Source organism: Desmodus rotundus, chromosome 9 (assembly GCF_022682495.2).
Source record: "Desmodus rotundus isolate HL8 chromosome 9, HLdesRot8A.1, whole genome shotgun sequence".
Classification (NCBI taxonomy): Eukaryota; Metazoa; Chordata; class Mammalia; order Chiroptera; family Phyllostomidae; genus Desmodus; species Desmodus rotundus.
This window is the reverse complement of record NC_071395.1, coordinates 94842858-94870236: the sequence shown is the minus strand read 5'-3', so window position 1 is coordinate 94870236 and position 27379 is coordinate 94842858. Positions and strand designations below refer to the sequence as shown.

The 27379-nt window shown below is 49.2% G+C and overlaps 1 protein-coding gene across 6 annotated transcripts in view; it reads left to right on the top strand.

Annotated features, from left to right (window-relative positions):
- HNF1B (HNF1 homeobox B) overlaps positions 1–27379 on the top strand; it is a 50677-nt gene that overhangs the window by 9542 nt on the left and 13756 nt on the right. For 2 of the 6 annotated variants that reach the window (XM_053911935.2, XM_053911933.2), the window contains exons 3-6: positions 178–364; positions 1766–2001; positions 20419–20579; positions 25397–25529. In XM_053911935.2, the coding sequence (XP_053767910.1) occupies positions 178–364; positions 1766–2001; positions 20419–20579; positions 25397–25529 (717 nt within the window). Of the gene's footprint in view, positions 1–99; positions 365–1765; positions 2002–20418; positions 20580–25393; positions 25530–27379 lie in introns of all 6 variants that reach the window. The other 4 variants (XM_053911934.2, XM_053911931.2, XM_053911932.2 and 1 more) reach the window with 3 other exon arrangements.

The following is a 27379-nucleotide window of genomic DNA, read 5'->3' as shown; positions in this document are numbered from 1 at the left end:
GTAGGGGAGAGGAATAAAAATGTTTTTGTTCGTCTATCTGTCTGTCTGCCAAGTGAAGGCTATAGACCCTATCAAATCTACTCCTTTCTCTTTTTTCAGAATTCAACCAGACAGTCCAGAGTTCTGGAAATATGACAGACAAAAGCAGTCAGGATCAGCTGCTGTTTCTCTTTCCAGAGTTCAGTCAACAGAGCCAGGGGCCTGGGCAGTCCGATGATGCCTGCTCTGAGCCCCCCAACAAGAAGATGCGTCGCAACCGGTTCAAATGGGGGCCCGCATCCCAGCAAATCTTGTACCAGGCCTACGACCGGCAAAAGAACCCCAGCAAGGAAGAGAGGGAGGCCTTAGTGGAGGAGTGCAACAGGTAACACCACTGGAAGCCCCCCAAGCAGGCAGGCAAGCACCTCGACCCGAGATCCATCCCCTCAGCCCTGGGACACCAAGATACTCGTTACCCAGAGAGGTGTGGCTCAGTTAGGGTTTCCCAAAGTGTGTGCCATGGAACTATAACTTCAAGTCATTAAGAAACAGATGTGAGGAACATCACGTGCACACTTCTCCTTAGGGAGTCATAAAGGCTCTGAGAAGTTCTGCAGTTAAGCAACCCATGTAGCTTTGTTGCACTGGTTGTTAACCATGACATCTTTTTTCCCTGGGGACTACCCCTGTGAACTGTTATTCCAGAAGATACTCTGGAGAGTGCTGGTCTAAAATATGACACCAGTGAGATGGGAGTCGCGTGTTTGACCTTCATATAGACCAGGGAGAAACTCTCCCTAAGCCACAGACTGGCTCTGTCCTCAACCAGTTACGCATGTGTGCATTGGTCCACAAGAAAACTCGGCAGGAGAGCTAGAATGGGTTGGATCTGTTCAGCACACTCTACCCATACATGCAATTGTAAAGAAAACTATTAGAAATCCTTGAGATCTCTTTTTGCTTCATTCCTGCCCCATCCTTCCTGACTCCAACAGTGGCTTTCTTAAAATTCTGCTCTTGGCTCTGGCCAAGACCTGTGCCCCGCCCCCACCCTCTGTCTCTGGCTGGACTGGCTCTGGCAGGGGAAGGATGTGGTGAGCGAGGTCAGGCCAGAAAGTAATCTGTGCATGTCACAGAGTCCTCAGGCTGTGCTCTGCCCCCTGACAGCACCCAGTGGTGTCTAAGAACTTCTCTCATCCCTGGAACTGGGGGCTCATCAGCAAAGATAAAACTGGAGACCAGCCATCTCTGCATGCCCTTCTTTATATCTCATCCAGCCTGCTCTTTGGTGGGGCTCCTGCAGTGAAAATAAGGGATCTGGCTTCCCTGGCACACTTTTGGGTGTCTAAACCCCAATCTACCGGAATTCCTTAAGAGTGCTATGAAGGGACTCAGCCAGCCAGCCAGCCAGCCAAGGACTTTGGCTTTTGCAGGGTGGGAAGAATGGCAATATAAGAGGGTGTCAGGAAGCCCTGTCTGCACCTTCCCCCTACATTGCTGGTCCCCAGCTTGCTCTTTTCTCCCTGGAGCCACTTTAGAGGCTAAGTCCCTGGCTTCCAGGCAACAGAGCTTGCTTGGTACCTGTGCTCAGCCCCATTCCAACCTTCTCATCAGAGAGCTACACGGGCAACTTTTTCTCTGGACAGGCTTTTTCCCAGGCTCCCACTCTCTTCTTGGTCTCTTCACACTCTTACGCAAAACCACTGTGATTACGTGTTTGGGGCCAAGCACGGCCAGCTGCCCCCTGGCCACCGCCGCTCACCATCTCCCCTTTACCCATTCTCAGGGCAGAATGTTTGCAGCGAGGCGTCTCCCCCTCCAAAGCCCATGGCCTGGGCTCCAACCTGGTCACTGAGGTCCGTGTCTACAACTGGTTTGCCAACCGCAGGAAAGAAGAGGCCTTCCGGCAGAAGCTGGCCATGGACGCCTATAGCTCCAACCAGACGCACAGCCTGAACCCCCTTCTCTCCCATGGCTCCCCCCACCACCAGCCCAGTGCCTCTCCTCCCAACAAGCTGTCAGGTAAGCAGGTCCTGGACCTCACTCCTTGACCACCTGACCAGTCTGCTTCTCTCAAGGGTCTCAGCTGGCTCAAGATTTTTCAGAGGAGAAAATGCTTTGGGATGACCCAAGGCCTGGCCCCTCCTGTTATCAGGACATTCTCATGAAAATAGTATGTGACTATGGTCAGGTTTCCTCTGAGTCCTTGCTCAGCCTCGGAGCTCTTCGCCCCATTCTTCTCTGGTCCCCTTTCTTCTCCCTCTGTGGGTCAGTGCCGCCAACTTATTGGACCAAGAAGATTACCTTGTTGGCATGCCAGGTCCAAACTACAAGCAGAGAGGTTGCCTGGCCATATCTCACGTCAGGGCTCTGTCCAGCTCCAGCAGGCGGAGCCCAGGAACCTCTGGGGCAGGGCCACTCCTTGGATGGCCTCTGCTTGTTAGCTTCTGGGCTGTGCCAGAGTCAGGGTGGAGTCGATCACTTGAAATCTTTGCAGTGATGACTTGGCCGAAACTGACCAAGTGCTGTGTGTTACTGAGTGTTACTGTGTGCCAGGCCCTGGCCCAGATGAGGGTGCCTACTCTGTGGGGTACGGGCTAGTCAGGATGGAATCCCACATCTTCATGGTGGAAAAGCACCCCCATATGCTGACTGCTGTGTCCGGCATGCGCCGGGGTGAGCACTTCTCCCCCTGGGGTTCAGTTCTTCCAGGAAAGCTGGCTTTGCAGAATGGGTGTGCTTACTGAGGCCTGTTTGGTGGCTGTACAGACAAAATGTGTTGTGGTCCCCCGCCTGCTCTGGGATAAGGCTTGTGAAAGGAGAGCTAAGTGCTGTTTCTAACCTCAGGGTGGTTCTGAAGCCTGTTCTTCCCCTCGCCTGCTGGTTGCCCTTCTGCTGGGAGAGGCTTGAGATCTGGAGCTAATCTAAGTGTTGTGTGGGGTGGGAGGTGCAGGCTCAGAGCCACCAGCTGGGTGGTATCCAAGCATTTGTTCCACACTGTACCCTCACATAGCATGACCTCTTCAAGGGTCTCTGGGAGCCTGAAACTGTATGGCATGAAGCGCGGGCCAGGGCTCAGAGCTTCTCTGGACCCAGCTTCCACCGAAGGGAAGGGCTCACCACATGGGGAAAAAGTTTGGTTTACTCTTGAGAGGCAGCAAAGCCCCCAGGCCTGATTGTGGAGTAACTTAGCCCCTTTGTGGAAATTCAAAGCAGGGTGTAGAGGACAGCAGCAAAGGGCTGGTGGCCGGCACCAGCAGCACTGGAGCACTTGCTGCCTGCAGCGATCCATGGCGCTGGACCTGGGAGCTGCGGGGGGCGTGGCTGGGGCAAGGGGCATTACTGAGAAGACAATGGCTATTGTGCTGGGACTTGTGATCTCCACACCAAAGTCAGGGAGCCTGCAAGCCAAACAAAGGCCCAGCAGCTTTCTGACAAGCTGGGGTTGTGGTGAGGTCACCCCGGAGGAGTCGGAGGAGTCGTTAGCTTAGGTATTCCCGTATTGATGGGAGGCCCAGAGAGCTGGGCTGGAGGGCCGGCAGCGGGTCCTGGAGACTCGACAGGGCCCAGAGACCCCTCTGATCAGTCTGAGAAGGCATATCCGACTGGAAATAGGTTCTCTGGGCTCCCCAGAAGTCTTGGCCTTTTTGAAAATCATGGGATGTTAGAACTGGGAGGAAGTTTGAAGAAGGAAATTGAGGCCTGCTGATTCCCACATCATACACACCAAGTCCCGGCATCATGCTGGTGATGAGTAGGACACATCCCTGCCCTTGCAAGCTTATCATCTGGTTGGAAGGCACCACGCCAGCGTGGAACCCCCAGAACCAGCTGGGAACTGAGGTCATCTTTGGGGGCTTCCTGCATCCTTCTAGGGACAGACTGCTCTGTATAGAGCCGTAGGCGTGGGACACTTGTTTTGTTTTGTTCTCCATTGGCTGCCTTTCTGTCCGCCTTGGTTTGCACTCAGGGTTGACCCAGCTAGTCGTGGTCCACACCCAGGGACTGGATTCTCTGGGCTTGGTTTTGAATCCTGGCTCTAACCAACCAGGTTAATTCCCATAACTATAGTCTGGCCAATTCACATAACTTCTCCAAGTCTGACTTTCCTGTCTGTGAATGGAGCAATGGTTCCTACCTCCCTGGGTCCATGTGAGGGTGTGATGAGAAAGCGTGTGAACACCATCTTCCCCAATAAACCCTAACGGCTGTCATTAGCATTATTCTTATTACCGAGGGTCATCCAATGACAGTGGGAAAAATGACAGGCAGCAGAAAGCTATTGTCTTTTAAATTTCACACACTGGCGCCTTATTCCTGTGAGGCAGTGAGATGTGTCCCAGCCCTGGGCATGGTGGTGTAGGCGGCCTGTAGGCTGGTGCCTGGGGTGCAGCGTGTGAGGATCGCTTCTGGGGGTCCCCCTCTCAGGCTGCCTACATGAGCTGTGCTGGGGCTCCTAGGGAAAGCACCTGAGGCTAGGCAGACAGCAGGCTGCATTCCCGTGCTCAGGGAAGGCTTTGGTCTGCAGAGCCACATGGTGCACTTCTCATCACGGTTTCCATGACGAAGGTAGGGTCTCTTGGTCTCTAACCAGGCCCACAGTGTAACTGGATGCAGAATACAAAAAGAGCTCTGGGAGGGCAAAAGAGAAACCAATACCCAGGGTCAGCACTAGCAACATCCATGGCTGAGCCAGGGGAGATAAGGCCCCGACCTGCACTCCCTTCCCTCCTTCCCCTCCAGACACCAGTCCACCTGAGCCAGGAGGACTGGAGGCACCTAAGAGACAAATCTTTCTCTGAAAGCCTCTTCCTGGAAAGGAAAGCATCCCTTCGCTAACTGAGCTCCTTCCCTCCCAGCCACGCTTAGCGCGTTGTGGCCCACTTGCCCACGATGACCACAGTGTGACCCTGGTCCTGGAATGTCCTGCACAATAGGAGTGGCAGGAGGAGCACTTTGCCTCTGTCAGCGGCTGATTGGTTACAAGGTGCCCTACAAACACACTGTCAGCAGAATCAGCTGTTTTCAGCGTTGCCCCTCCCGGCTTTACAATCACACATCAGCAGGCAGCCCAGGGTTGTCATGGCTTTGTGTCCCTTATGCATGCTTAATTGACAATTAAGTTGGGTCTTTGAACCAGCCTGGCTGCCGCTGATGGGCCTTCATCTTTCCAAGGAGTGTCACAGGGGCACCCTTTGTTTGCTCTTCTTGGGGGCCTGCAGTTACTGTAGCAGGCTGTAGGCAGCCATTTATCTTCAGCCTGGAAAGCCTTTATCTGCACCCCCCCATCCCAACACTTGCCAGCAGGAGCTGTCCCTGGTTATAGGCCCCATGACAGCCCATTCTGAGGCCATTGAGCAGGCCCGGAGTGATGGCCCCTACCTCCATTCTGGAGCAGAATCAAGAGAAAGGCCCCCAAAAGGTCAGAGAGCAGGGCGGTGGCAAGGAAAAGGACTGGTTGGAGACTGGTGCTTGTATTGATCGGCTCCAGGAGGAGGAGGAAGTTGGCGTGGGATGGAAGCTGGGCTGGCCTTGGCCCACGCCGTAGGACCCGGCTGCGTGATCTGTGGTGGCCTTGCTCACTGCACCCTTTGCTCCAACCTGCAGCAAATCACCCAGCCGCCTTGCAACAGCAAGGGAGGGGCAGAAGGTCTTCATCAGTTTTCATTCACCCCACACATGAGCTCCTCATTCTTGTATCACCTTTCCAAATGGAGATCAGGGCTCATTCTCCCAGAAAGAAAGGGAGGCACCAAGGTGAGCAGAAGCCCTTCCAGGGTAACTTTCAGCTACCCTGAACCATGCCTCTTTACCTAAGAGGAGTTGCTCATTTTTGTGGCTGCTTGCTCCTCCCTTCCTCTGAACTCTGGTCCTCTCTCCCAGCCCAGGGGACTTGATTGCCCTGGTGGTCAGCTCAGAGCTTGAAACCCAGAGCATCCCCTCCCTCCTCATCCCCTTTCACATCTCCCAAGTCACCCACAGGAATCTAACCCTGGGTCTCAGACAAACCAAACTCTGGGCTAGGATATCTGTGTGGTTGTATTTTCTCCTTGTTGCTGAAATCCACAGAACCCAAGGAAATCTCAAAAGTGACAAGAGTTGTAACGCAGGGGAATCATCATAACAGCTAGTGTTCGTGGAACACTTTCTGGGTACCAGGCCCTGGGCTGAGCACCTGCTTCCATCATCTTTAATCCTGACAACAACCCTGGCAGGTAGAAACCGCCTGTAACCTTATCCCCGTTTTACAGTCAAGGGAGGTAAGATGTTTAGAATCAAAGCTTGAACTTCTCCAAGCTCATAGAGTCAGTACGTGGCAGAGACAGGTTTTGAGCTGTTATACACTGTCCACCTCTCTTTGCTTTATAAAGACAGTAAGAACTGTTCAGGCATGAAAACCAACACACACACACACACACACACACACAATCCCCACACAGTGCCTCTTCTCCCACATTTTTTCCACCCCCCTCTGAAAGGGGCTTGGGAGAGTGTGGCCAAGGAGGAGGTACGGGAAGAGTGGGGGTCTCTCAGTCTGGTTATTGTACTGCTTCCCCCTCCCCAGCTGTTGCCCCTGACCGAGGCGGATTCCGTGCCCTGCCCAGGGAAGAAATCAAAGCCCCCATCTGGGGAGCTCTTTCACGACCCCATCCCCGTCTGGGTGGGGATTTGAACTGCCCTTGCAGTCAGCACTGTCTGGGGCACTAAATGTCTTAACAACTTAATGAGGCTTCTTAGACAGTGCAGGCACCTCAGCGCACCTCTGGAGCTCCGCCCCCTCCCTGTGCAGCAGACAAGGGGAGAGGGTTTATGAGGGCAGTTGTAAAAATATTCATCTCAGGCAGCAAATGGCACCACAGTCAATAAGCCCCATCGTCCCTAAGTAGCAGATTATTTCAGTTCAGAAGGGAAACAAATCCTGCCTTGAAATGCCTGCTATTTGAGGAAACCATTTTGTACTGACTCGGAATTCAGTGGTGGACGTGGCCCCAATGTTCTCCTTCATGGGGACTTTATCTGACTGACATTTGATCTGTTGAATTGGAAGGTCATTTTATCTTGCAGTATCACCCCCATGGGCTGCCGCTAGATTGGGGAAGACAATCAGGATATTAATGAGATTAAGAGGCCTGGCCTTCAGAGCATTCTACCCGCAACCTTCCCCTGATAGGGGACCAACCCTTACCCTGCATACAAAGAAACGGGCTGCTGGGCTGGCGGGGCTTCCCACCTCTGCACAAAGGGGACAGGAGACGCTGGAGTCTTATCACTGGAAGCAGCCTGTCGGCCATGCCTGATCCCCCTGAAGGACCCTTAGACAATTCAAGGACTCCTTGTTGCCTCCAGTTAGCGCTGAGGAGGAAGGGAGCTGCCTGCAAGCACGGAGCCCTGGCCAGCAGGTCACGGGAGAAGTGCCCTTGGCCTCTGTTTGTTGAAGGTCTGGCGGGAACTGGCAGCAACTTGGAGAGAATTGAACACTGAAGGTGCAGAGAGAGGCAGAAATTCGTGCAGGGGTCTTTGAAGTTAACTGCCTGATGGGAAGGCACAAGATCTGGCCTTATGCCTCTGCCCACTTTTCAAGAAGAAATATGAGCACAAATGGGAAAGGGGAAATGTATGTATGAATGAATGAAATATAGCTCCCAGAGAAAATCAAATGAAGCATTCAGTTGTAGTTATCACTCTAGCTGTTCACAAGAACTCTAGTATAGGGGTTTACAAAGTGTTTCCGATAGTGAATATTTTAGGTGTTTCAGGCCATACTGTGTCTTCTCGACTCTGCATTTATAGAAGAGTACAAGTAGCCAGGGACTATGTGTAAATGAATGCACACGACTGTCTGCCAAGAAAACTTTGTTATGGGGACTGAAATGTGAATTTTTTAATGATTTCCACATATCACAAAATATTCTTCTTTTGATTTTTTCCCCAACCATTCTGAGCTCAGGGGTCACACAAAACAGGCTGCGTTGTCCTGTGGACGCCAGTTTGCTGACCCACGCTCCAGGACAATGGTTCCTGAACCTTACTGCCCTTTAAAATCTACTGGGGAGCTTCTAAAAATCCCAGTGGGCAGTCTGTGCCATGGATGCCCGACCACCAATAGCCCCGACGTTTAACAGACACTGATGATACTCTCCGGGAAATCCTTCTATAAATGCAGTGGGCGTAGCAACAAAATCATGGGCAATAGAAGCAGTTCTGAATTCCAACCTCCACTTGACCACTTACCAGCTGTGTGAACCTGGGCAAGTCTCTGGGACCTCTGAGCCTCGGTTCCATGTGTAAAGTGTGATTGGGGCGTGGGCGGGGGGGACACCCACTCACACAGGTACTGGAAGGGTTCGATGAGAATGTATGTAAACACCTGGAGGTAGCAGAGTCGAGTAAATGGTAGCTCTTCCCATTCTTGGCAGAGTCTTGTTTGCTTTTACTTTGTTTTTATTTTTAGTTTCTCCCTCTTTTCCTCTCGAAGGTTTCTTTTAATCCTGATTTTTAGAGAATTTGAGTATTTGGAACTAGATCCTCACCCTGGTGTTTGCAGCAGACGCAGGCTGGCTTCATCCTTCCAAGAAGGATGGCTCTGTGACATCCATAGGTATTTCCAGTGTCCTGGGAATTTAGGACAAATGCACTAAACAGTGAGAGAAAGGTGGGAAGCGCCAAGGGTTGTGGTTGGGGCGGGGACGAGGGTGTGCAGCCGGCTCATGAACAGGTAGCCAGGAGGTCAGGTTCATAAGATGACCCTGACCCTTTCTATACCTAATAAGGCAATTTTCCCCTTTAATTAAAGGAGGTGTGAGTACCCTGCTTGTTAGTAATTAGCCCTGGTAACTTGCAAATTAGGGATGGGGTGAGGTGGGGTGCTTTCCTGGGGGAGGCCAAATCTGAAAAACATAATGGTCTTTATTCTTAGGAGGGAATCTCCCCCAAACTTCAGGCAAAGAGTGGTAAGAAGGGGAGGGTGGTCCCAGTCCTTGCAGTGAGCACAGGTGGCCTCAGAGGCTCCTGAGGACTGATTTTCTGGAAGCCGCTTCCCTCGACGTGTGAATGCGTGTCTGAGTAAGAGGCCTTTCTGTTCTGTTGCCTCTGCTCTGGCTTCAGCAGCCCCCACAAAAGCACACCTGTGTGAGTTCAGCCACTCAGGAGTCCAACAATGAGGCTCGTCTCTCTAACGCTTTCAGGAGGTCAAGAGCCAAGTTTCTCAGGACAAGTACTGGGCAGGACCTTCCCAAGCTGGAGGAGCACCATGCAAACAATGTTTAGTAATTAATGACTCTCCCAAAGGGAGTCTGCATCTCCCAAGGCAAAGTGGTAGCAGGCAGTCCCATGCCGGGACCACAGTCAGATTCAGGGTATGTCTGGGTGGCAAGATGTAGCATCCAAAACAGACTTGGGCTTGAATTGTGTTTCTGTCACTGTCCGGTGGTGTGGTCTCCAACAAGTGGCTCAGCCTTTTTGAGCCTCAGTTTCTTTATCTGTAAAACAGGGATCATGATACCCATCTCCTTAGGGCTATTGTAAGTAAGGCTTCAATATGATAAAACATGCCCAGTGCCAAGCACAGTGCCTGGCAAGCAAGGTGTTGTTGGGTTGACTCAGGACCCTTCAGGGCACAGGGAAGAGGCTGAGCTTTGGGTCTCCCTGGGTTCTCGACCACAGGGTGGCTTGCATTTTCTCCCTGGAAGTGGTCCCCTTTTTATGAACCCTGCTTGTCACTGGAGACAACAGAGACAGTGAGACCCTAGTATTGGCAAGATCTGTGGTTCTCAAATCTCCTTCCCAGTGAAGGGGCTGACGATCATCCCGACGGCCTCTTACTGCTCTAGGCCACTGGTGTGAGGGACCCTGGACTAGGATTCAGGAGATGTGAGCCACCAAGAAGCAGGGGGTGACCTTGAGCAAATCACTTAACTTCTCGGGGATTCTGGCAAATGCAGGTGTTGGACCTTTCTCTCAGCTCTGGCAGGTTCTTATTTGGAGATTGTGTGGAGCATCAAGTCTTGGGGCCCAAGATTCTGCTGCTTGAGTGAACAGAGGAAGGTTTGCTGTTGCGACTTTTATTGTTCAGCTCCTCATCTGTCTCTCTCCCTCCAGCTCTCTCTCGCTCCTTCCCCGTTTCAGGAATTGTGTGCTGTGAGAGGCCTTCCACCTTTATTAGGGACCATTAGAACTTTACAGCACCAGCAGATTGGGTGGGGCCAGTCACAATAAACAGATTTACAATGGGTATAAACCAGACACCTATAACTGCTGGATGTTAACGCTTTCAGGGCCTTTGAGTGGCAGCTTGCCTGCCTTGCCTTCTGGCCCTGCCCACTGTTGGGTGCCTCTTCCAGTCAGACAGGGTTAGCAGTGGAGTCCAGTGAGTTCTTGCTCAGCAAGGGCGGAAAGCATCTGGACAACATCCCCTATTTATATAACATCAATTTGCAAGATGGGCATAAATTAGGTGCTTAATTTGTCTCAAGAGGTTTCACGAATAGAGCCTTCTCCTCCTCCTTCTTGAGAATCCTACTGCAAGGTGAAGTATAGGGTTTGCATCCCTACCTGTCAAAGAAAAAGAAACAAACCAAGTAAGTCTTAGTCCCACTGTGAAGAAAGTAGTCCCTAAAGTCTCTGAAAAGCCAGCTCACGACGCGTGTATTCCACGTGGTCGAGTTGTGGGCTGTACCAACACGTAAGTCTGAACTGGCTTTCTTCACCACTGTGTCTCCAGCCCACAGCCCTGCGCCTGGAACGTGGTGGACTTTCCTTATATTTGTGGAGTGGAGACGTATATTATAGAGGACTTCTGTCCAGAAGCTTTACGCTGAAATCCCATTTTATAATCTGTTACTCAGTTTTAGAGTTAAACTCAGCATGGAATTCATTTTATTTTACATAGCATACACATACATTATTATTTCAAGCATATTTTCCCTTTTCTAGGAACAATGTCGTCAGCTCTACTTCCCTTAATGCTGCTTAACCAAAGTATACAGTTCTCAAAAAAAGAAAAACAAAACCCTCGATATTAAATGCTACCAGGAAGTTTTTGAAGAATATACTGTTATTCTTTCTCCCTAATATTCTAAATACTAGTTTAGTTTCTACTAGTTTAGTTAGTCTGCTGGTTTAGTGTAGTTCTTTTAATTAGTTGTATGTTCCTTGTTTAATCTCTCGGGCAAGAAAAGAGCTAGAACAATTCTTCCTGTGCGTCTATTGAGTGATCTGAGGTTTAGCAAAGGGACTGAACTCTTTGCAAACCAGAGTCATTTAGAGAGACAGGAAGAAAACTGCCCAGCTCAAGGCAGCCACCAGTTCTCCGGGGGTGCTCCCTGAGCGCTTCAGTGGTGCTCCTATTCAATGGGAGTCAGTAAATCAGCCACCTTCCAAAGTCTTCGTACCCAACACCTGGGCCCAGCATCCCTGAGCTGGTGACCGGTGCCTGTCATGGTGATGGTGATGGTGATGGTGATGATGATGCTGATGGCACTGCCCTCACTGACGGTGATGAAGAGGCCGGGGTCTGGCCAGTCAAACCCTCCCTGACAAAGTAGCTCTGACACTTGCCAGGCCTCAAAGGATCTTCTCCCTCACTGTCACTTCCCAGTAGGGTCCCGCTTATGAATAGATCTCAGGGGAAAACCTCTCTTTTCTAAGGCAATTTTATTAGCCCTTCAGTTACAATACAGATGTCTGTTTATAGGACCTAACTTTTGTGTGGACGCCCAGCGGCTCAGTGTGCTGATGGCTTTATAGCCTTCCCCCCCGTTGCCCAGACCCACAAGAAGAATCATCATTCTCCTCGTCGGCCAAGACTAGGGGCCTTTGTGGCAGTCACATTATCCCTGCCTGCAAAGGCTGTCTGTCCCGACAGCCTTTAGGCCTAACGATGTCCACTGTTAACCCTTCCTAGTTTTATTCAAGGTTCCTTGGGAGAAAAAAGCATTTTAGTCACTCTTTTTTCCTCATTAATTGATCCTTTTTACCCCAAAATCAACCCAATGAGCCTAAAACTGGATTCTAACATGGCGAGTCTAGATTTGGGGTCCCCAGCTGCAGCCCCAAACCTTTAGAAAAGGTAAGCCTCTGCTAATGGAAGCACCCATTCCCATGCCCCTTACAGTATCCTAGGCAATGGGTGCTCTGCTTAGGCCTCAAGAAGTAGAGAATAGGTGGAGGTGGGGTCCTCTCAGGCATTCCATTGGCCCTTTTCAAAAAAAAAATTTTTATCCTCATTCTAGGACATGTTTATTGACTTTAGAGAGAGAGGAAGTGCGGGGGGAGAGAGAGAGAGAGAGAGAGAAAGAAAGAAACACTGACATGAGAGAGAAACATCAATCAGTTGCCTCCTGTACGTGCCCTGATGGGGATCAAACCCACAACCTAGGTATGTGCCCTGACTGGGAATTGAACCTGTAGCCTTTTGATGCTTGGGATGACACTCCAACCAACTGAATCGCCCACCCAGGGCATCATTGGCCATTTTTTGCACTAGATAAAGTACTGTCCAAAATCTCGGGTGTAAAAAGGAAGTCCTGCTGCATCACACTTACTCCTTGGCACACCCACCTGGCATCTACAAACATGAAATTGCCCAAATGTGTCCATACTATTTCTTCATTGTGATCATATTTTAATCTCTTTGTCTCCTTCCATCTTCCTCCCCCTTTCTTCCTCCTTAAAAACATATGCCTCTCCCTAACTTCAGAAAAACCAGGAGACTGAGAGGATAAATGTATACCATCATCAGTTCTCCACTGCTCAACTCAACAGACTAAAGGTGAAGTCCTCAGTCAGAGCTGAAGTGTAGGTCATTCATACATCAGTTATTCATCCAGCAAATACTTACAAGAGCCTGTCACGAGCTAGGCTCTGTACAAGGTGCTGAGGAGACAGTGAAGAAGGCAGACCAGGCCCTGCCCTCATTGGGCTTATATCCCAATGAGAGATACACAGCCAAAAAACAAGTAAACAAAGTCGTTTCAAAGTAATGGTGGGTCACGATGGAAGTCTCAACATATGTGGAGTCAGTTTGGGGCTTATGGGATAGAGGGAGAAGCATCAGCCTTGAAATACCACTGATGAGCAAGAGGCAGTGAAAATCACCTCCTCCTCTTCGAATCTCAGCTCTCCGCTCTGTCCAAGGGGCATCACGACACCAGGAGAAACAGACTGTGTGAGACACTCACATATACGAGGGCTTCTCACGTTCTTGAAAGCCAGCCTGGTTTCCCTTCCCTGCAACCTCGGTCTCTAGGCTGAAGTGCTCATTGCAAACCCTCTGACGTTTGCCTGCAGGCACTGGCTCTCTGGTAAGAACCAGGCATGGTAGCTGGTGGACCTGGTGGGGAGGACAGGCGGAGTCAATGTCCCTTCTAACCCCCGACAGGTGCAGTTTTAAATTCTCAAATGCACCGTGTACATTAGCTTCTGTTCTCAGCCAACATGCTTTAGTGAAATATTCTTTTTCTTTTCTTGGTTACATTTGCTTTGGTTTTTATAAGAAAACCAGTTTGTGGGCTTCCCTTAAGGGTCACTCAACTTCTACTCCTTGAGTTCAAGGATGTTTACCATCCCCGCAGTCCTGTCTGTGTTTCTCCTCTTAGGAACCGGGCTCCTGACAGCCACCCCAGGGAGAGAGGGATCTGGCATGGAAGCCAGCCCAGTGTTTAAATTGCTTTCATCTTGCACCAGCCTTTTCCTCCTTGGCTTTCAGACTTTTCAACTCCTAAACTCTTTGCAAATGTTCATCTTTATCCCCGCAAAGGCGGTCATGTTAGTAAGGACTGGCGATAGTCCTGTGTTACCAATGAGGAAACTGAGGCAGTAGTGCTAACTCATTTGAGAGCCTTCATTTCCAGAGTTCCCAAATTTAAGCTGGGGAATGTTCACATTCTTTTATCTCAAATGTGTGTCTCAGAAGTTCACCTGACTGAAACATTTGTGTCTCTGCCTCTCTTTTCAAAAAAAAAAAAAAAAAAAAGGATTCCTTTTTGAGAAAAGAGGGAGTAGATTTCTAAGGACTTAGTATTGGGCCCATCAAGACTGGCCTGATTCCTCCGGGTCCCCTCTCCAACCCTTCTAAAAAAGACAGCTCTGTCTATCCATAGTCGATGGACATGGTGGCTTCCTTTTGGGAGAGCTCACTCCTTTACATGATCCCTCCTGCTTGAGTTTAAATTCCCAGATTCTAGACCCATCAGGGTTGGGCTGCGCTCTGCATGAGGTTAGGAACACAGGGGAAGAATGTGTGTGACAGAGCCCCGGCCAGTTGAGTAATGTTTACTCTGTTGGTGGCTGGGACGTTCACTCCTGCTGGCAGAGGTCCACCAGCCAGAGGAACATTCCTGCATTATCAGGGATGGGAGATTGGCTTTGAAATGTCAAGGGTGAAAGGCATCCCACCAGATTCTGAGTGCAGCTCACCGCAGTGGAAGGGACCCCGGGCTTCAGTGCCAAAGACCACGTGGGGGCAAGCTGCGCCTGTCATTGCCCGGGAGGCTCCACCTCCCTCTTGTCTTCTTACTAAAAGAGCAGCTCTGGCCATGCTTTCCAGGCTGACGTTACTCTTCTGTCTTCCTAGCATTTTTCTCTCCCAGGAAAACCCAGTGCTTTTCTAGCCTTATTTTATACATTCACTATGGCTTCTGAGGAAGGGAGATCTGTATGCCCACTTTATAGTCAAAAATGCCAAGGCCCAAAAGCTGACAGGCCCGCAATCATCAGAGCCAAGGCAGAGAGATAGAGGCTATTAGTTTAAAGTGTCTCGACCTGGGTGCCCTGCTGATGTCTGGAATCACGGAATTGGGGTCTCAGCTGTTTTTTGAAGTTCTTAGAGAGCTCAGTTAGATACCCAGGGCTCTAGGAGCTGTGGTTCTCAGCCCCTGAAGCCCGGATTTCAGTTAATTGCACACGGAGCAGCTCCTCGCTGGGGTCCTCCTGAGTAAGGCAGTTGGCCCGCAAGGGCACGATCAGTTCTGTAGAACCCAACATCCGCATCATAAATCCACCATGCTTTACAAAATTACACTGTGAAAACCCCAGGGCTAATGGGGGAAAAAAATTGGATTAAGGGCACAATATTCAAAAACTCCATCAGTGACACCTTTTCAAGAGATAAGAATCTAATAAAAAACATTAGCAGAGTTTTACACCTGTTAAGTGATTAAGAAATGCATAAATGCTGTAAAACAATAAATGCGGCACTCTGTTTTGAAAAGGTCCTAAAGCTTGCCTATGGATGAGGGTTGCAACTTGTGAGTTATTGGGGGTGGTGGACAGAGGGTGATCAGAAATCAGAAAGGAAGTCGTAACTCCAGATGCGGCTTACAGCACCTGCAGTGAACCGATGGTAGACAGTAGGTGTTTGATGGTGAGTGTGCGCACGCCTACGCACGCAGGGTGTTTAGTGTACTCCTCTGTGACTCCATTCAGCTGGGTGCAGATTTGTGAATTCTTCTTTTTTTTATTGTTGTTCAGTTACAGTTGTCCTGCCTTTTTCCACACGGCTCACCCCTACCCCGTCCCCCCTACTCTCACCGTCAATCCCACTCCCCGACTTTGTCCATGCCCATGAGTCCACTATTTGTGTTCCTTTGCTTGCCCCTTCCCCTTCTCTTCCCCATTGCATCCCTCCCCACCCCCCTCTGGTCACCGTCAGTTTGTTCTTTATTTCCATGTCTCTGTTCTATTTTGCTCATTTGTTTGTTTTGTTGATTAGGTTCCACTTATAGGTGAGAACATACGGTATTTGTCTTTCACCGCCTGGCTTATTTCACTTAGCAAATTCTTCAAATGCGAAATTCATGTTGCATTCAAATTACTCCCTAATATATCTGTAGACTTGGAAGAAACCCACACTTTTTCAGTACAAACACTACTGCAGAACTGACTGTATTTTCTCCTTCTGCCAGAAGGGTGCTTCCTTGTTGTGGGGCATGGATACCCAATACATGTGAGGGCTCATTTCTTCAATCGATAAATATTCATAATGTCAGGCCTTCTGCTAGACTCTGGGGATGCTACAATGAGTAAAAAGCCAACTCTTCCTTGAAGAAGGAGAGAGAGGTAAAGATATCATTAGAGCCTTATGGTGCAGGGTAACCCACTCCAGCTGCAGGAATCTCTACTGCATGTAAAAGACAAAGGACAGAGCAGATAACTACCAGGATAATTCAAGGAAAGCTTCACAGAGGAGGTGACATTTAGCCCTCTTAAAGGATGTGACTTGGAGAAGAAGGGACCAGCTTTCCAGGCAGAGGGAACAGCATAAGCAAAGGCACAGAGGCAGGAAATGGCAGGTACTTTGACATGGCATATGGGATGTGGTGAGAGGTGCTGCAAATAAGACAGACTGCAATCACAAAGGCTTAATTCTGCCTGTCTTAGGTGCTGGGGCTTTTCTAGAAGGTAGTGAGGAGCCATCACAGGTTTCCAAACAGGGCAGTGACAGGTGCAGTTGTGTTTCCTTGAGGGAAATCCCAAGCTGCAGCTCTGTGAACAGGGCCCTGCAGATGGGTGCTGGTACGGGAAAGCAGGACCTGGAGATGCTGGCTTCTTAGAACCATTAGCATCTTTCCCTTTCTGACACTGACTGCGCAGAGGTGTGAGCAGTCACATTGGATAGAAACCAAATGATTAGTCTCTGTCCTGCGCACTGTCAGGAATTCAGGCGCAGCATTGTCACCCACAATGCTGAGGACTAGGAACACATGAAAGTGCATAACCTCACTGGGGCCTCTGGGGTGTCTCAGCTGACATGACTTTTGCTGCTGTGGCCCATAGGGCCAGTGATGGGGACGTGACCCATCAGTGACTTGGGCCAGGAAGTGAGTGGAAGGTATATGGCCACCTTCTGGCATTGCCACTTCTCCTATGGGACCTCTGTAGCTATTAACCGGGCATCTTTGGCCAGTTAATATTACACCAGAGACCCTCTCGCGTATTTATTTTCAGAGCTTACAATGATCAAGGAAGAGGGAAGATGTCATTTCACTTCTTAACACAGGCTCCCTAGCACAGTACCTGGCATGTGGTAGGTGCCCAGTAAGATTTTGTGAACTCAGCCTTCTAAAAATGTCTTTCAGACAAAGACAGTTCCAAAGTAGGAAGAACTGATGTGTCTTGGGCAGCTGTTAAGTGCCAAGCATGGTCTGGGTATTTTGATACCTATTAATTCATCAGTCTCCTTCCCAGTAAGCTAAGGGGTGGATGTTGCTAACAATAAAGAAACCAAAGATCAGGGAGGTTAAGTAACTTCCCCAAAGTCACACAGCTATTATGTGGTAGAGTCGAGTTTTAAAACCAGGTCACCTGGCTCCAGAGACTGCTCTACTTTCATTCTCTTCTCAAGCCCTCTTCTGAGTTTGTGAAATACACGAGGACCTGGCCTCTCCTTCCTTTAATAAGAGCACCAGCAGACACCTTGTGATACACCCCTCCACCTCCACACCCCCCTTCAAGACACTTAGCTGATTACAGTCACCCTCTCAGGGTCCCACGTGATTACCAAATTCCTGGTGAGAAAAGGAGCAGTGGGAAGGTTGCAGGTGAGTGTGGAGCTGATGAGCGGCCTCAGGCCTGGTTCCCACCACACTCTGTGGTGATAACAGCCCCTCCCTGCAGCGGGCAGTCCCCTGGCTTAGGGGTGAGGGAGCTGGAGTTCACCGAATACATTGATGGCAGATGGATATCAAAACAGGGATCCCTAATTCCCAGGCAGACACCATCCCTTAGCCAGGCGTCTTCAAAGGAATGTACCAAGGTCTGGGCCCACCTGTGTTTAAACAGGGGAGGTCCACCGTTTTATTTCTCACAGCACGAAGTTCTGCTGGGTGAGAAGCCAAGGTTGGAAAAGCAGAGCAACCTTGGGCTACGCTGCCTGGATTCTAACAAATGGTTCTTGACTCTTTCCTACCAGACTCCCTTGTAAAGAAGGCTTTTGTTTCCTGTGCATATTTTTGGTTAATTATTTTTAAATAAATAATTATGTAGCCTGTGGTAGGGGAGAAGCCTCCCAGTGACCCATATTTGATCATCTGAGGGCTGGCCCTCTGCTTTCAGCCAAACTAAATAGGCTAAAACCAGAGTCTGTTTGACTTGAGACTGAATCGATGGTGGGGACAGGCTGGGCGGGGGTGGGGGGGTGAAAACATACCTGACTCCCGGCGTTATCACCACTCTCCCAGGAGCAGAGCATCTTGGGGAGGTAAATAGCTAGTCAGGGTGTCAGAGAAAGCAGGAGCGAAACAGTGTGAAGTCCAGGACCTCCAAAAGGAGGCGGCAAGAGGGCCGGGCCAGGCCTCCCTCCCAAATTGCTTCCAGGGCAAAGCATCAGTGGTCCACCAGGTTTGGACGCTTTGGAAACTATTCTCCATGGAAAGATAATTCCTTTCAGTACTTAGAAGCTGCCTTAAGTTATCTAGAGTTCTAGTCTGAGGGCATATATCTTGGGGTGTATTCCTGTACCCTCAGCATCTCCCCTCATAGTTGCCATTTAATTAGCATGGTGCTAGGAGCTTTATAAATGTTGTCTCTAATATAAAAAATAAAGAAGCATTCTCTCCATTTTATGAGAAGAAACTAAGGCACAGAGAGAAAAATTTCCCAAGACCACACATCTGTTAAGAGCAAAGTCAAGATTCGAACGTGAGTTTGTCTAGCTCCATAGCCCACAGTCTTCCCCTCCTTGTTAGAAAATTCGTCTTTTTACTGATTTGAAATATGCCTCCCTCTTCCCCATTGAACCTAGCTCTGCTTTCCGAGCTCACAAGTTCCAGGTCTTTCTTCTTCCATATAACAATACTGTGAGCTTATGTGAGTGTAGAAAAAGGACCGGATTTAAACCAATAGGATGGAGTAGAAGGTGATAAATAGGAAAGCAGGGAGCTGCAGATCGGGGCAGAGGACTGGCCGGGGTGGGTGGTTTGGAGACGTGGAAGCCTGTCTTCCTTTTGACTTCATGGCTCTTATTTTCCCCAAAATATAATGTCCCAGGCCAATAGCCACTGCATTATAGTGCTGCCCCACTACCGACACCACCCCCAACAGCCCCTTGAATCAAAGGATGGAGAAAGCAACCAATAGAAGAAGCCTGTAGGGCAAGCATTAAGCCCCTTCATAGTCAAACAAGTTGCTCTTGAAGATTAGAGACCTGCTTTAGCACTTATTTGTCCTCTCCCCGAGCCTCCTAAACTCTAGGTGATACCAGCCTTGAATAATGTTCTTCGAAGGGTCCAAGGAAAACTGGCTGGGTTCTCCTCTCGGCAAGTTTCCTCTTGGTGAACTGGGGACTATGGCTTATTACTGCTTGCCTGGGGGTACTTTGTAGCCTCCTTGGGAAAGAGGCAGGGCAGGGGGGAAGCAGACCAGCAGAATCAATCTACTTTATAAAGTGACGGTTCACCTTGGGAAACTGGGCAAAAGGAGAACGGCCCAACTGCTGGCCCACCTCCCCAAACGATTTCGTGCCTAGAACCTTTGGTCTCCATGCCTTGCAACAACAGGGTCCCCCAATCCCTTTTTGTCAAATCCAAAGCAGAAAACAAAAACACTCTCTTTCTAAGCTTGAGCTTAGGGGGACATGTCCACCTATGCCAACTTTGTCTTTTGCTGTTTCGTGGGCACATCAGGCAGGACTTTGAGTGCAAACTTACCCAGGTTCTTTGCCCAACCTCTTCCTTTGGCTGCCTGGTCTCTACCCTGTGTCTTCCGCTTCCTGAGCACAGACCTTGTTCTGGTTCCTGAGCTAGAGGGCGGGTCAGAGCAGTGAGGTTGTGAATGTGCTTGGTTCTCCCCTCCCTTGCAGACCAAACTACAGTACTTTACTAAGCATCTGCATCCGCCTGTGTGTGCTGCCTGCCCACCTCCCAGCAGACACATCTTCCTCTGTGCCCTGGAAGTCAGCCAATGGGACCCCATCAAAGGAATGCAAGTCCTGGAGCCAAAGACTCCCTGCTGCAGCCCCATCCCTGTCCTGCTCTGCCCGTGTCCCCTGGGCCTTTTGGGCTCAGCCAAAATGGTCCTGCACAGAGACTAATGCATTTTGCTACGGCTCTTACAAGGGTCACTGGGCAAGCGCCTCTTTGTAAAATGGGTCAGCTAAAAGCTGACGCAGTGCTGACGCAGCACCAAGCAGAATCCATTCATTCATTCATTCATTCAACACGTATTTATTGAGTGGCTACCAGGTGCCCAGGCAATGGTATAGCAATGAGCAAAACAGGACAGACAGAAACGTCCTGCCCTCATGGAGCGTGCATTCCAGAACTCAGCAGAGGCCTTTCCCCTAGAAAAAGACAGCCGATATTTCCTGTGGGAAGGCAACTTTGTTTTCTTGTCATCCATCCTTGCAAACGGGGCAGCAGGGGCGGGGGGGGGGGAGGAGTGGAGTCAGTGTTCCAGAGCCCTGGTGGCACTAATGTTCGCCCGCGGGTCTGCCTTGTTCTGCAGGAGTGCGCTACAGCCAGCAGGGAAACAATGAGGTCACTTCCTCCTCAACAATCAGTCACCATGCCAACAGCGCCATGGTGACCAGCCAGTCTGTTTTACAGCAAGTCTCTCCAGCCAGCTTGGACCCCGGCCACAATCTCCTCTCACCTGATGGTAAAATGGTGAGTACACCTGGGCCATTGTAGCCCTGGCGCTGATAAGATAAGAGGCAAAACAAACACAACTTCTCACAAGGCCTGCCTCAAACAATGAACCATTGTAGCCCTACCAGGGAAGACGGGGCTGCCCAGAGTTGGACTGGAAGGCAGAGCGGGTGACCCAGCCTTTGGTGGGTGGAAAAGGTGTTCGGTTTGAACCCAGCCAATAAATCTGACAGAGCTCTGCTCTCATTTTATTGATTGAATGCCTCGTAAAGGAGCAAGCCGGGTGGGACGCTGTTTGTTTTGGGGCTGCCAATGACATTTGTGTTGATAAAATGTTCATTCACCACCACCCCCAACCAAGGCCTCCAAAGCCAGTTTTCTTAAACCAGAGAGGGCCTCACTTTGAAACAAGTCCCCTTTTTCTCTTCACCACCCCCTGGTGCTGGCAAGGAGAGTCATTAAGTGAGGGTTTTGAGGGTGGCAGGTGGGGAGAAGCATCTAGAACTGGGATTTCGAAGGACATTGGGTGGCGTGCTAGTGAAGATCACAGCACAACAGGGCAGGTGGGGTGGGGCAGTGCTTAGGGGGTGAGTGAGAAGCACCGACTTTGAAGTTGCAGTGACCCAGGTTCAAATCCCAGTTCCAGCCCTTAATAGCTGTGTAACCTTGGGCAGGTGACGGAGCTCCTCCAGGTCTCTTTCTCTCATCTATAAAATGGAGATAATAACAGTAGAGTTATTGAGGAGACAAAGCTGATAACACGGGAAGTACTCAGCACAGTGTTTGGTAAGGTAAATATTCAATAGGCAACAGTGTTGTTGTTATGGTAATGTCAGTGTTACTCCCTTTGAATGAAGATTTCTATGTCCATAACCACAGTCTACACCCAGATGTAAGTTTAGCACACTTGGTGAGGAATAGCCGTTTTGAATTTGAACTTTCAAGGTTCTAGTCCTCAAGTAACACAAGTACAGGGGCGAGCAGCCCACGAGAGAACACGAGCATGACGAGAGCTGTAAGGGGGGGACATGGAAAACTTTAGTCTTTGGTCAGGCTCTGTGTTTCGGCAGCGGGGAGGAGCCGCAGGTTCCCGGCTTCTACGCTCCAGGTAGAGCTGCATGCACTCCCTCAAGGTGTTTCACCCGGAGGCAGGTGGGGGCAGAGTGGGGGGAAGGGACAGGGAGCAGATGCCATTTTAGACCTTGACGGGTGTGCTGTATAGGCAACACAGGAACAATGAGTCACAGGTGATTGAGTCCCCAGCTCCCCGGAGGAAAAACAAAGTGTAGTTTCCGAGGAGAGAGCCGGCCTTGTCAATTGTAGTTTCAGGGGCCCTGAGCTGATCTCCCTGCTAGTGATCTCTGCAAAATAAGTGAAAGGGTGTCCCTGTGGGAGGCATTTTGCAGCCTCCTTGCCCTCCCCTCTTCCCTTAAGCTTCTTCGTGAGGAACGGTTTGTCTCAGCTACCTTGGGAGAGGCACAGACAAGTCTTTAGGAATTCTAAAGAGTCACGTTGAGACCCAAACAAGTAGGGATAAGGAATACCCAGTCTTCCCTAGAGAAGGCGCCTTGTGGAAGAGGTCTTGACTTCTCAGTGCATGGAACCTTCCAAGTCTCCACTCCAGTTGCTTGAAGGCCCTTGGGGTTTCCCCTTTGATCCCCCCCCTCTCATTCTCCTGAGAGGCAAACTGCCTCATGGGGGGCCAGGCCTGCTCCAAGGGCAGCCTGCGGACACGCTTTCTTCTTTTCCTGTTCTGCTTGGCAGTGCCCGCATGGGACTGAATCCAACGCAAATGTGTTTGGAGTTTGTAAAGTGCTTTCACTGACTGTCCAACACATTTATGTTATCCTTGGATTGATGATTGACCAGGACAGCACACCTCAACATGAGCAAACACCTGGAAGTTTGTTTGCAGGGACCAGCTTTTCACTAGTCTCCAACACCCTGGCTCATATATTATGTCACTATTACTGGAAGCCCAGATCCAAGAGTCTGTTTTCTGTTAATACCTAACAGATCTTGGTCCACCAATGCAAGAGGGGAATATGGTTAAAAACAACGCAAGCAAGGGGACCAGTGTGTCCAAGTCTTGGGCTCCGTTATTTATCACCAGTAGGATGGACATTGCTTAACTCGAGTTTCCTTGTCTGTGAAATGAGGGGTCGTGGTTGTGAGGACTGCGTGCAGCTCTTCTGTTCTCTGAGCAAACCCGGTACAAAGAATGACAGTTTCTGTGTGCTGACGTTCAGCAGGACATGCAAAGAGCTGGCCAGGCTGAGGGCTGCAGTCTGTGCGTGTTGGTGTTTTTAAAGCACGCACTGGATATTTTCACAGCACCAAAGCAGTGTGACCTAATGGTGTAAAGCTCAGGCCTCGGAGGCAGTTGGCTGCTTTGGACACCATCTCTGCCACCTGGACACTTTTCCTAACTTCTCTAACTTCAGTTTCCTTGTGTGCAAAGTAGGTAGAATAACAGGTTGTTTGGCCGGTGAAGCACTTAGCACAGTGAAAGGACTGCAAATGGCAGCATTAAGCTAATTCAGGCTCAGAGAATTACCACGTAAGGATCATGACCGAGATCCTTGGCAGCTCCCTGGCTTCCGTCAGTCCTGGAGGCAAACAGGAAACAATGGTTGCACCTTAGAGTGGGAAGGAACTTGACCCAAACATGGTAAATGGGTGGGATTTAAACTCCAGCAAAACTGGGTTTGGACTCTGGCTGCCTCACTGACTAGTCAAATGATGTACAGCCTGCCTCTCAACTCTTTTGAAGGTTTCTTTCTTAATCTGTAACATAGGGGCAGTCATCCTAACACCTTCCCTGTGGGTGTCGTTATCTATTGAGAACAGTCCGTGAAAGCACTTTACAGACTCCAAGCACATTTACATTGTTTTTGTCATTGGGCATCCGTGCTTCTCTCTCACCATTAAAATCCAGCACTGAAATGGCAGAGACTGTGGTCACTCCTTTGACTTTTCCTGAAGGACTGCATCACCCCAGGGAAGTCTGAAGGCATGTTCCTGCCTTTTTTTTTTTTTTAATGACTCTGACATTTTGAAAAACAAGTCCAGCAAACAGGCTGGTTCTCTCTTGTTTGATGTGGCTGGAATTCCTTCTTGGTCACCTGACCCCTAACTCACTTCTTGATGCTCATATTAAAACCACAAACAAACGTGTTTGGGTTTTTTTCTTTCTTTCTTTTTCAAATTAACCTTGGAAGCTATGGGGTTGATCAGAAGGGCAGGGCGGGAGGGAGATAGTGTGTCACCGGCATGCCGGTGTGCGACCTATAATCTGGGCAGCCCTGGGTAACGACAGATACAGCAAGAGGGACTGGACTACCCAGACCTCTGAGGTATGTATGTATCCTGGCCCGAAAGCACTCTCGGGGCCCCTGATGGCACCAAGAATGTCTGGGTTAGTTCAGAATCAGGGGGGTGTCCTTTTTAATAATAATTTTAAAAGTTATTTTAAAACTATAAATAGTAAACGACTTTGTCATGAAAAAAGTGTCGGCATGTGCACGTACAACTGATAGTTCCTTGTAATGGATAGGGAAACATTGGAAGCATTTCTGGTAACATCAGCATCAAAGCAACCACAACCTATGACAGCCTTCATTGTGTGGTACTATTCAGAAAGTTCCAACCAATGCAACATAACATGCACACATCTTAGCACTGGCATGGAAGAGACCCTATCAGCATTATGTGCTTGTGATGCCTTTAAACACTTGGAAAAATGAAGAAAATCAAAACAGAAAAGACACTATTAGGAATAAGTAAAAGGATTCAGTCATCAATAAAGAGATTCAGAGTGGCCATGTATGTAGTAAACACACAAAAATCAGTAGCTTTTTCTTACTAAGCTGTCATTAATATAATGGTAAAACAGAATGGGGGTACCTGGCACCCAAGGCTTATTTAGTAGCTTTATCATTACAATATCGTCTCCTTAATGAGGAAGGAAGGAAGGAAGGAAGGAAGGAAGGAAGGAAGGAAGGAAGGAAGGAAGGAAAGAAAGAAGGAAAGAAGGGAAGGGAATTCTAATGTATAGTGGAAATTTGGAAAAGTAGAGAAGCTCAATAATGGCTGATCTCCACCAACCCTTAGTACTTGGAGGAGTGGGGGAAAGTCTTCTATGAAAGGTAAGAACTTGAGATCTGGAGTCAGACAGACCGAGGTTCAAATACCAGATGTACCGTTTACTACTTGTTGAATCTTGGGCAATATACACATCTACTCTGAGCCTCAGTTCCTTTCATCAGTGAAATGGGAGTGGCAGAAGTAGCTACCGCATGGGACTATTGTGAGGTTTGTGACTTAACGTATGAGCAGGGCTTGGTGGAGCCTGTAGTCAGTGAGAGCTTCCCTGCTCTCACTAGAGAGTCCCAGGACATTTCTTCGGTCATTATTTTTCGCAATTACATGTCTTTAACACCAATAATATAGAAGGCATGGAGCAGAACAGAGGATACTTCCAAAATGAGCAAGTGACAATCACATAATACCCAAGGGCAGAAGAATTTCTAAGACAGGCTAGTAACTCAAAGATAATCAACAAATGGAAGCACCATAAGTGGGGGGACTATTGCCTATTTTACTTAGAGTTGTATCTTCAGCACCTAGAACAGTTCCTATCCAGAAGTAGGTGCTTAATAATTGTTATTGAGTGAATAAGTGAGTGAATGAATGGATGGATGGATGGATGAATGAATGAGTGAATTCACCCATTAATTATTTGTGCCGAGGAACTGTTAAGTGATGTCATTTTGGACACTGCTCGCTGCAGGTCCAGTTCCACTCATGCTGCTCTTGTTCTTTCTCTCCAGCAGATCTCGGTCTCGGGAGGTGGCTTGCCCCCCGTCAGCACCTTGACAAACATCCACAGTCTGTCCCACCATAACCCCCAGCAATCTCAAAACCTCATCATGACGCCCCTCTCTGGAGTCATGGCCATTGCACAAAGTAAGTTCTGTTCTTAGTCAGAAAGCCTGGGGACACAGAGCAGCAGCATGGGAGTGAGTCACCCTGATAAGGAAGGACTGAAGAAGACTCCCTTCAAACTCACCCACCACTTGTAGATTTGACTCACCTTGTCTAGTTTCTTATCTCTCTCTTCAATGATATTTGGATTGTTTAGCCCAAAACAAGAAAAAGTTATGCAATGGAGTTGAATCTTGGTCATAGTTTATCAGCTGTGCATCCTGGTTCCAATCATCGAAACTTCATGTAGTTTTCCTCATCTGTAAAATGGGTGGCTGATCAATGGCAGTGTGCATAGGCATACCTGTAAATGCATAAAGCGTGAGTATGTGTAATGCTGTGGCTTCTGCTTTTATCTAGTGTTCATTCCTATCACCAAGTGTATGGTAGATTCTACGGAGATCCCCAACCTTTTTGGCACCAGGGACTGGTTTTGTGGAAGACAATTTTTCCACGAACAGGGTGGGGGGTGGCTGGAGAAAGGAGGTTGAGTTCAGGCAGTAATGCGAATGCTCGCTTGCCCGCCGCTCACCTCCTGCTGTGCTGCCCGGTTCCTGATGGGCCACAGACCAGTATCGGTCTGTGGCCTGGGGGTTGGGGGCCCCTGCTCCAGGAGGCTGTGCTGATGTTTCTTTGTATTGGTGAGGATGGCGTGACACCTGGGGCTTCCTTCTAAACCGGGAGTTTGTGTGATCAGATGAGGCCTGTGGCCAGTAGTGAAAATGCAGCGAACTGAGGGGAATGGTCATAATATCTCTGGGTCTTTAAGGAGAAATAGGTTGTTGAGCTCGTTGAAGATGGGGAGATAGGTCAGGTCCTTCCAGCTCAGGGGTCTCGTATAACACAGCCAGCCTGTACCCGACCCCAGGTGGACTATTTCAGGGCACAGGAAAGCTGACGCAGGCTGTGTCTGCGGATGCCCCGCTCAGGATTTTAACCTCGATGAGTATCCAGTGTATTTTGAGCTTCATCAGGACGGCCCAGGCCAAGCTATCACTGTGACTCCAGGAAGTATTCCTGAGAGGTCTCCAGCACATTACTCATCTTTCTTCCAACCGGGACTGCCCGTTGTCCTCTTGGCCTCCTTTGTGTCATGTGCCCATGCCGACCACCTCTTTGTTTTAGTCTGACCGTTTCCTCTCCTTGCTTCCTGTCTCCCTAAAGCAGCTTTAGCAAGGAGAGCAAGTTTGGTCACTTCTGAAGAGAATGACTTATTATGCCCTTTAAGGGCAAAACAGGACTAGGCCCAGAGGAGGCACACAGATTAACCAAATGAGTATGTGGGGCTCTCACCCTCTCCTTAGCTTCTGGAAGTTGGTGTATTCCACACTTATTTTTGCAGAGGGCAATGGGAATGGAGAAAGCCCTTAGAGGGCTCACAAGATAATAAATTACCTTAAATTTACTGCCTTTTCATGGGGTCCTCTCCAGAAATGCGGTAACCATACTAATAGCATTGAGAAAGAGATAGACAACCTGAAACCAGCTTGCTTGCTTGTCTAGAACATTTGATTAAAAGATCCAAGGATAAGATATCCCACCTCTTTATTTTTACAACCAAAGGGCTGACAAACCATCCTACTTACCTTCTTTCTCCCCGTGTCAAGCTTTGGCCGACACACAGTTCTATATTTTCTTCAGCACTATCTGAACTAAAATCTTCCCTGAGGCTATTCCGTATTTTTCAGTTTCTTCCTTCTCATTTCACCCATGCTCCTCTGCCTTCTCACAATAATCCTAATCTCCAACTACCATGCCAGAGCGCACATTGAACTGTGTGTGTGTGTGTGTGTGAGCTTGGAGTGGGAAGGAGCATGAAGGAAGGTGAGGAT